General features: G+C 45.5%; 1 protein-coding gene and 2 long non-coding RNA genes across 3 annotated transcripts; 1 reads left to right on the top strand and 2 right to left on the bottom strand.

Moving 5' to 3' along the window:
* Nucleotides 1-238: 238 nt before the first annotated feature.
* On the bottom strand, nucleotides 239-2,493 carry LOC146513342 (uncharacterized). Its single transcript, XR_014875445.1, has 2 exons — nucleotides 2,388-2,493; nucleotides 239-2,133 (listed from the first exon to the last, which is right to left on the bottom strand). It is a non-coding gene; the product is annotated as an uncharacterized LOC146513342 (long non-coding RNA).
* Nucleotides 942-8,359, top strand: LOC146513341 (zinc finger protein 277-like). Its single transcript, XM_085168986.1, has 12 exons — nucleotides 942-1,033; nucleotides 2,447-2,660; nucleotides 2,929-3,017; nucleotides 3,131-3,213; nucleotides 3,447-3,538; nucleotides 5,468-5,578; nucleotides 5,658-5,790; nucleotides 5,915-5,982; nucleotides 6,230-6,326; nucleotides 7,386-7,431; nucleotides 7,512-7,686; nucleotides 7,881-8,359. Exons 1-12 carry the CDS (start codon nucleotides 1,006-1,008, stop codon nucleotides 8,068-8,070), a joined length of 1,326 nt encoding a protein of 441 aa, XP_085025112.1. The 5' UTR covers nucleotides 942-1,005; the 3' UTR covers nucleotides 8,071-8,359.
* LOC146513340 (uncharacterized) lies at nucleotides 6,883-8,904 on the bottom strand. Its single transcript, XR_014875439.1, has 2 exons — nucleotides 8,800-8,904; nucleotides 6,883-8,760 (listed from the first exon to the last, which is right to left on the bottom strand). It is a non-coding gene; the product is annotated as an uncharacterized LOC146513340 (long non-coding RNA).
* Between the last annotated feature and the right edge of the window lie 189 nt (nucleotides 8,905-9,093).

Here is a 9,093-nt window from a genome sequence, read left to right as displayed (position 1 = left end):
TGGTAGTGTGTGCGCCAGTGAACATGAACTTTTAAAACTCAAAAGATTTTTTTATATACTGGTCCAAAGTGTTTGTGAAATACTTTGTTTTTTATGCTGGACTAAAAAACAAAGACTGACTCTGAGCACTTTTCGGTGATTACAGAGTCATAATAACGTGTCATATATGAGATTATCACCATGGCATGACATCACATCATGTATGTATTTGCAATATTAAAAAAAACAGCTGACAGTGTGTTTTCATATTTTCATTCTGTGCTTAAAGGGAGAAAGGTTTATTATTTATGCAGTATTGCTGTCATTGCTTTTATCTATAGTTTTTTTTTTTTTGAGAATAACAGCACCAAACCTGAGAGTGAGTCAGACTGCAGGATGAACACCGAGCTGTTTGTGCCCCCCAGTGGTCTTTGACTAAACGTGCTTCCACTGAATTCCCGAATCCAAGCTGGATGATGAGCTGTGTGTCATCAGCAGCCACTCCACCTTAAAACTGACTTCACGTATAAACCTTGGGTCATTTATTTAAGAATTTGCACCATATCCAGCCTTCTTGTGCCCCCCTGTACAGAAACTCAAATGTTATTTTCAGACCAACCTTACACCTGTACACATGGTACACATTCACAAATAACGTTTCATTTAAAAAATTGTAATAGAGTGGAGGACACATATGCTAATGTAATGTTAATAAATGGGGATTTATGAACACTAAACTTTCATGTTCAGAGAACACTCTCAGGTATATCTTGAGGATCTGAGTGTTCATGTGATTTATATTATTTGCTATATATATGCAACAACGTCCAATGTTACATGTTAGTCAACTTCATTCACATTAATTAACCTTCAGCTTTCGAAACTTAAGTTTTTATATTTCCTTGAACCACTTGAATGCACCTTTTCTAATACGTGTTTTACCGGGGGTCCGCGAAGGCGCTTCGTTGGCATTTTACGGCCTGCGATTGGTTCGATTTGTGTTATTTGTACCACGTGACACCAGACATGGCCGCCAGTGAGCCGAGTAAAGACGGTAAGTGTGACTTTTTAAACGTGTCCGCGGCTTTAATGCTGATATCTGGTGGTCTGCGTGCAAAGGTTTGGGTGTCGGTGACTCTCCGAGTCTGTGGGAATTCACAATGAGCAGAAAAAAGGCTAAAAAAATCAGAAAAGCAGGCGGGAACCCGCCCGGCTAAGCTAGCAGGCTAGGAAATAGCTGGGCTGCTAACTCTGATTATACAGCAATCTCTATAGCTGTGTCCCATTTCAGGGTCTGCACGCTTGAAGTACGCGCACTACGCGTACTACGCGTACTACGTACGGTGCGTACTATAAGTACGAGAAGTGCGGAAGTGAGAGGCTTGTGAAATGGGACGGTCTAGCCCTTCGTTGCGCTGTTCAGGTTGCCTAGCAACCATGATACTAACCGCGAGGAACGTTACATACAGCTTTGTTTGACAGAAATGAAGGAGAAAAATGTTTTGTCATGACATCACTTTGATTAATTGAGTATCTGAGGCTGAGACCACGGGACTGTAAAACATGATTGTTGGGATTCATTTCTGTACTGACCAGTCATTTAAGATTAGTTAGTAAATAACAATTAGCTCTTGTTGTTCATGAGACTAAAATCATCTCACTGTGGTAATGTAAATATATTATGGCCAATATTATATTATTGTCAGATTATTATGATATATATATATATATATATATATATATATATATATATATATATATATGCTTTAAAACCAAGTAAACACTGAAAGTACAAACATCACTAATGTCACACAACTTTGCCGACATGTGGCCAATAGTAATGTTTTAATGTTCTTCGTTATTAAACATTCGCACATGATTAAGTGACGTCACGTTCAGTACTTACTTTTGACAGTTCACTCTTGGCCGCTCCCTTCTGTCGTATTTTGCGGCAAAATTATCCACACCCACCGTCGCGCTATGAATTGTGGGATATATGGGACCACGAAGCGTGCACCGGACCACGCTTGATATTTGGAGAAATCGACGGCGCATTTGGAGTATGCATTTGAAGTACACTTCGAATTGGGACAGCCGTCGTCGCGTGGCGGTGACGTAACCGCACTTAAAATGCGTACTTCAAGCGTGCAGACCCTGAAATGGGACACAGCATATATTCAGTCAGTACACTCAGTCTGACAGCTGTGAAGTTTATTCAGGATTTAACAGCGTGTAAAGTCTGAGCTCGATTAATGAGTTAATTAATTATTTTTTTTTAAACTTTTAGATCATAGTTTTGTCCCCACGGTGATGAAAATAATTGTATTCAGACAGATTTTTGTAGATCAGACGGAAATGCTTCTTCATGCCAGGCTGTACATTCTCGCTTCCACTTGGTTTTGACTCACCTGGTCTGGAGTAGAGTGTGTGTGGTATATAAGGTGTAGTCTCTCTTCTGCTTTCTCAGGTAAGGACAGCATTCTGGAGCCGCTGTGTTTCCCCGATCAGCCGGCTGACACCTCCAGCCCTCCCGGTGTTCAATGTCCCGGCTCCGAGCCGCTGGTCTGCCTGTTCTGCTCTGAGTCCGTCCCACCGCCGCGGAAAGACGTCCTCCTCAGACACCTGCTGATGGAGCACAAGCTTGTCATCGCCGACGTCAAACTCATTGCAGACGTCCCAAAGTACGAGCCACACATGCTCCGGCTCACTCGTTTAACTCTCGGGAACACGTTTGGATGTTTTTAGCATTTGGAACTCGATCATTTCACCAAAGACTTAATGTGATTATTTGGGGTGATGGGGGAAACCCTTACCTTACAAGTATAAATATATACAACAAGTCCAGCATGTCCACGCCTGTTAGTGTGCTGCTTTTATGAACCGTGACGAAGTGTTTCTGTGCGCCTGGATACCTGGCTGCGGTTTTTACTGACGAGTTTCCTCCATCAGGTACTTGCTGTACTGGAAGGGCAGATTCCTCGAGCAGCCGGTCACAGATTTCTGCAGCGTCATCAAAACCAACTCCACGGGCCCAGTCGGTGAGTTCACTCAAACCCACAGAGGACCTGACCTTTCAAAGTGAACCACGTACACTTCCTCCAGCTCTGATTAATGACTCATTAAAAACTCGTCTTCCTCGCTGACCTGACAGAGAAGCAGGAGGACTACTTCCTGCTGTGTGACGTCCTTCCAGAAGACCGAGTCCTCCGAGAGAAGCTGCAGCAGAAACGACTGGTGAGGAGACGTGACACTCGGAGCATCCTGAGTGAATCTTGTGCTGCTGGAAGTTTCGTTTCTTTTAAACTTTATTTTGAGGTCTGAAAATCAGGAAAAATCAGAAAAATTGCAGATTTGAGTGATGATTTTACACACTTTGTGTCGTTGTAACCTCTGCACTTTAAATATCTGAGCACTCTGAGGTAGTTTTCTGAAGAATTCCTCTGAGCTCTTCTTCTGTGCTCCCACAGGAGGAGGTCCTGGAGCAGCAGCAGAAGGAGCGAGACGACAGCAGCTTCCATCGTCTCTGCATGTTCTGCAGCGAAGAGTTCACGGGGAACAGGTAAAGCGCCGCAGGATTCCCATCAGTCCTGGAAACCTCACGTGTGTTAGATTAAAGCAGACAGAAGGTAAAGCTTCCTGAAATCATGTGACTAAAAGCTTCTTTGCTTCCTGTAGTCATCCTCTTATGATCCCAAAAAGCTGCTTTGACGCATAATTCCATAAACATCATTCAGTGACATGTCTGAGTCTGAACCAAGAAGCTGATCTGAGACCAGTGCAGCTCCTCATCCTTCTTCCTCTTCTGCTAAGGGTCAGGTCTCAGACCTGTGCAGGTGTGCACTGGTTCATGAATGGCATGAAGGTGTGACTGGCTCCTCAATTTCAATTTTCAATTTTATTTATATAGCGCCAAATCACAACAAAAGTCGCCTCAAGGCGCTTCATAGATACAGAGAAAAACCCAACAATCATATGACCCCCTATGAGCAGCACTTTGGCGACAGTGGGAAGGAAAAACTCCCTTTTAACAGGAAGAAACCTCCAGCAGAACCAGGCTCAGGGAGGGGCGGGGCCATCTGCTGTGATTGGTTGGGGTGAGAGAAGGAAGACAGGATAAAGACATGCTGTGGAAGAGAGACAGAGATTAATAACAGATATGATTCAATGCAGAGAGGTCTGTTAATACATAGTGAGTGAGAAAGGTGACTGGAAAGGAAAAACTCAATGCATCATGGGAATCCCCCGGCAGCCTACATCTATTGCAGCATAACTAAGGGAGGATTCAGGGTCACCTGGTCCAGCCCTAACTATATGCTTTAAAGGAAAGTTTGAAGCCTAATCTTAAAAGTAGAGATAGTGTCTGTCTCCTGAATCCAAACTGGAAGCTGGTTCCACAGAAGAGGGGCCTGAAAACTGAAGGCTCTGCCTCCCATTCTACTTTTAAATACTCTAGGAACAACAAGTAGGCCTGCAGAGCGAGAGCGAAGTGCTCTAATAGGGTGATATGGTACTACAAGGTCATTAAGATAAGATGGGGCCTGATTATTTAAGACCTTGTATGTGAGGAGCAGGATTTTGAATTCAATTCTGGATTTAACAGGAAGCCAAAACAGGAGAAATCTGCTCTCTCTTTCTAGTCCCTGTCAGGACTCTTGCTGCAGCATTTTGGATTAACTGAAGGCTTTTCAGTGAGTTTTTAGGACTTCCTGATAATAATGAATTACAGTCGTCCAGCCTGGAAGTAATAAATGCATGAACTAGTTTTTCAGCGTCACTCTGAGACAGGATATTTCTAACTTTAGAGATGTTGCACAAATGGAAGAAAGCAGTCTTACATATTTGTTTAATATGTGCGTTGAAGGACATATCCTGGTCAAAAATGACTCCAAGGTTCCTCACAGTGTTACTGGAGGCCAAGGTAATGCCATCCAGAGTAAGAATCTGGTTAGATACCATATTTCTAAGCTTTTCAGCGCCGAGTACAATGACCTCAGTTTTATCTGAGTTAAGAAGCAGAAAGTTAGTGGCCATCCAGTCTTTATGTCTTTAAGACATTCCTGCAGTTTAACTCATTGGTGTGTTTATCTGGCTTCATGGCTCCTCACTGGTGTTTCCCACAGTTCTGTGTGGATCTGTGTCTTTACCTCCAGTTAAGCTTCCATCCATCCATTTTCAGTCACTGTGTTGGTTCGCAGATGCTCGGCCTCCCTCTGCACAGCCACCATCTCCAGCTCCTTGCGGGAGGACGCCGAGAGACATAACCCGTGTCCGCTCCGGGTCTCCTCACATTTGGAGATGCAGCGTCCCATGGCGAGAGAGGCTGCTTCCCTCTGTCTGCCACTATGGGCACGCTGTATGGATCTTGAAGTCTTGTCCAAATGGGAACTTGTGGACGAAGCCCAAAGGACTGCAGCGCAGTGCTAACAGTGATGATGTCAGCTGATGTTTTCTTTTGTTTATTAAAAATGGCTCCACGTGCTGTTTCCAGGTCGTCTCTGCTGAACCACATGGCCAGAGAGCATTCCTTCAGCATCGGACTGCCGGACAACATCGTCTACTGCAGCGAGTTCCTCGACACGCTGCAGGACAAACTGGACAGGTACGCTAATCGTTGCTTTTTACTACACAGCGTTAAGTTTTGTTTCGCGCGCCTTTTCATTTTGCTCCCCTCGCTTCAGTCTGCAGTGTCTGTACTGCGAGAAAATGTTTCGAGACAAAACCACGCTGAAGGATCACATGAGGAAAAAAGCTCACCGCCGCATCAACGCCAAAAACCACGAGTACGACCGCTTCTACGTCATCAACTACCTGGTAAAAGCCAGCGACGCGCTCGCCACACGCTTCCACGTCAGGATAAACGAAGCAGTTCTGTAGAAGCAAACGCACGACCTTAATGTATTGTTCTGATTTTAAAGCGTCCTTCCTGTCCTGTCAGGAACTGGGAAAAACGTGGGAGGAGGTGCAAAGCGAAGATGACCGTGAGCTGGCGGATGATGAGGATGAGTAAGTATCCTCGTGTAGCTCTGTGAGGACGGCATTAACTAAAGTGTCCTGATTCGTATCATACAGACTGCTCGGTGTCGTGTTAAAGGCAAAAACCGGGCCGGGCTGCACGTGCATGTAATACCAGTTTCTACCACCAGATGGTGCAGTTAGTGCATGGATGCAAAAGTTTAAATCGAGTCCATTTCCTCCTCCTCCTCTGATCCTGTGTGAACGTCTGCTCGTGTCATCTCCGTATCGTCCGCAGTGATTGGTCGGACTGGCAGGCTCATCCGGTCTCTGCAGTGTGTCTGTTCTGTGAACACCAATCGGAGACGTTGGAGCAGATCTACGCGCATATGAAGGTACGGGAACGTAGAGGTTTCAGAGAAGGAAAATATCGTTTTCTGCTTTTCTTCCCTGAAACGATTCTGCAAAGGATTCTGGGAGAACGGAGACGGTGCACGCTAACAGGAAACGATCTGCTTCCTGAGGTCTCTGCAAACATGTGAATCCATCGTTAGCACAAAACATGGATTTTACTTAAAAAGTGCCCTCACACACAGATGGACCTGAAGAGCTTTTAAAATGAAGCGCCTTTTATTTTGAAAAGTTTCCAAATAAATACATGACTAAAAATAAAATGTTTCCTCGTCGTTGGGCCTGTGTTTCCACATGCCCGCTAGTTTAGAGACTTATTCATCATGAAGAAAACAAGACATAACAGAACATCTTCCAGTTTTTCACTCGCGAACGAGGGAAGTTTTTGGTCAAGAAGCAGCTCTTGGAGCCCCCGCTCCTGTCTCAGGTAAAAATCCTTCAAAGAGCAGCTTCCCCGTAGCTATTTATTAACATCACAGTTACAATACAACACAAGCACCTCCCACCATAAAACCCCCCAATGGTTCTAAGACAAGGCAGTGTGTGTGTGTGTGTGTGTGTGTGTGTGTGTGTGTGTGTGTGTGTGTGTGTGTGTGTGTGTGTGTGTGTGTGTGTGTGTGTGTGTGTGTGTGATCATAAAAGCAGGAAGCAACAACAGAAGAAGCAGATCTGTCAGGATGCATCTGCAATAAAAGCTCCAGCACAGAGAGGCTGGAGAGCTCAGAGACAAAGTCTCGATCCTATAGACTGAACTCAGACCGTACAAATTTAAGAAACACAATGACAACATTCAACAATTAGACTGAACACTCGTGAACAATAAATCAAATCTAGGATTTGACGTCGACTGCAGTCAGATTTTTGTCGTCGATTAAACGTTCTGGTTTAAAGTTGGAACCAGTTTCCCAAACGTGACTTTCTGCTCACGAGTGACGAGTTCACCTGAGAGGCAGAAACGTTTCTCTGCTTTTGTTATTTATCACGTCTGTAACGAGCGCGCGTGCGTGACCCTGACATCTTTCTGTTTTGTGATTATTTTGCAGGAGGCTCACGGCTTCGACCTCACCTCCTTAAGACCGAGCTCAGTGAGTGACATCTCCGTGGTAACCGAGCGCAGTCTTCTTCTATTTCTTCCTTCTGAGTGTTTCTAATGTTCTGTCCTCCCTCAGACCTCAAGTTCTACCAGCAGGTCAAACTGGTGAACTTCATCCGGCGGCAGATCCATCAGAGCCGCTGCTACGGCTGCACGCGGACGTTCGACTGCCGGGCGGACGCCCTGCGTCACATCGCGGCTGAAGGTCACGTGATGAAACTGCCAGAGATGTCCGCCTGGGACCAGCCGCAGTAGGTTTAACGAAGCGCCTGTGATCCGCAGTTAACCAATGAGAGCGCGGGCTTTAAAGCTGGCGTACAGCAGCTGATGAACGTGGTCAACGCCACAGCTGTTTACAGTATTTTTATCAGCTGATGAAAACGGCGTCCCTTTTTAAGTTGGGACTAATTTGAGCCTGAGCGCTAAACTTCGTCTCGCTCTGCAGGTATTACTTCCCCACGTACGAGAACGACGCTCTCCTGTGCACGCTCTCTGACAGCGAGGAAGGCGACGGTGACGAGGAGCATCGCGGCGAGGAGATCCCGGTCATCGCGGAGGACATCTCTAACCTGAGAGCGCTGAAACAGTCCAGCGTCCTCAAGCAGCTGCTGAAGGAGCGAGGAGGCAGCAGCTAGGACCACAGACGCACACGTGTCGTACGTTTGACTCCAAGTCGTCTCTGACGTCGGCTGAGCTCATGGTGACCACATCCCACATGGCTGGAACGCAGCCAGGCTTGAGTCCGGCCCGTGGTCTTTCCCTCAACTATTTCCTGTACGTCTCTACTTAGTAAAGATAAGAAAGTCCTCTCCACAGCTGGACACGCGGACGCCATGATGTCCGCTGAAACGTAATTGCTCTGCCTCGTGCAGTGAAGCTGAAAAATGCGTTTATTACTCGAGTAAAAATGATTTTCCTTTGTAACTTGTAATTGTTGTTGTCCCCTCAAAAAGGCGTCTCGTGCCTGAAACATCTGTCCTATTTGGCGTTTCTGTTGTTTTTCTGCATCGCTTTGCTGAGCGACACCTGCTGTGTGGTGGAGCCGAACTGCAGCGCGCTCAGAGTTTTCACCGCGTCCTTCGCGTCCAGGCTCACGTTCACGAACGTGCAGCACTGAGGAAAGAAACGAGAGGTCGCTGCAGGAACTCACTGCTGCCAAACTTCCTGTTTTATCCTCATTTCGGACTCTGGCAGGCCGTAGGATATTTTGGACAATCTATAATCTTCTAACACAAAAACATACAAGTGTTCACTGAAGTAAACACACAGAGCAGTAGCAGATTTTTTTAAATGTGTTTTATTTATTTTCATTTGCTGCTAACTGCCTTGTTTTCATTTGTAGTTTTTGTAGTAGGAAGAACTACAAAATCTACAAAAAAAAAGTGCAGTTAACAAATGTAGTGCTCTGCACTATGTGAACCCCTCAGCTGAATTTTTAGGTTTTTCAGTTCAAGCCAATTAAATGAAATCCAAAAATTCAGCCCCAACAATCAAATGATCCCCTATGAGCAAGCACTCTGGCAACGGTGGAGAGGAAAAACTCCCTTTTAACAGGAAGAAACCTCTGGCAGAACCAGGCTCAGGGAGGGGCGGTCTTCTGCCATGACTGGTTGGGGTTGAGGGGCAAAATTAAATCAAACAAAGGAGAGCACAGCTTA

This window comes from Neolamprologus multifasciatus, chromosome 7 (assembly GCF_963576455.1).
Source record: "Neolamprologus multifasciatus chromosome 7, fNeoMul1.2, whole genome shotgun sequence".
NCBI classification, from domain to species: domain Eukaryota; kingdom Metazoa; phylum Chordata; class Actinopteri; order Cichliformes; family Cichlidae; genus Neolamprologus; species Neolamprologus multifasciatus.
Note: the sequence above shows the minus strand (reverse complement) of the source record. Positions and strands in the feature narration are given on the sequence as shown.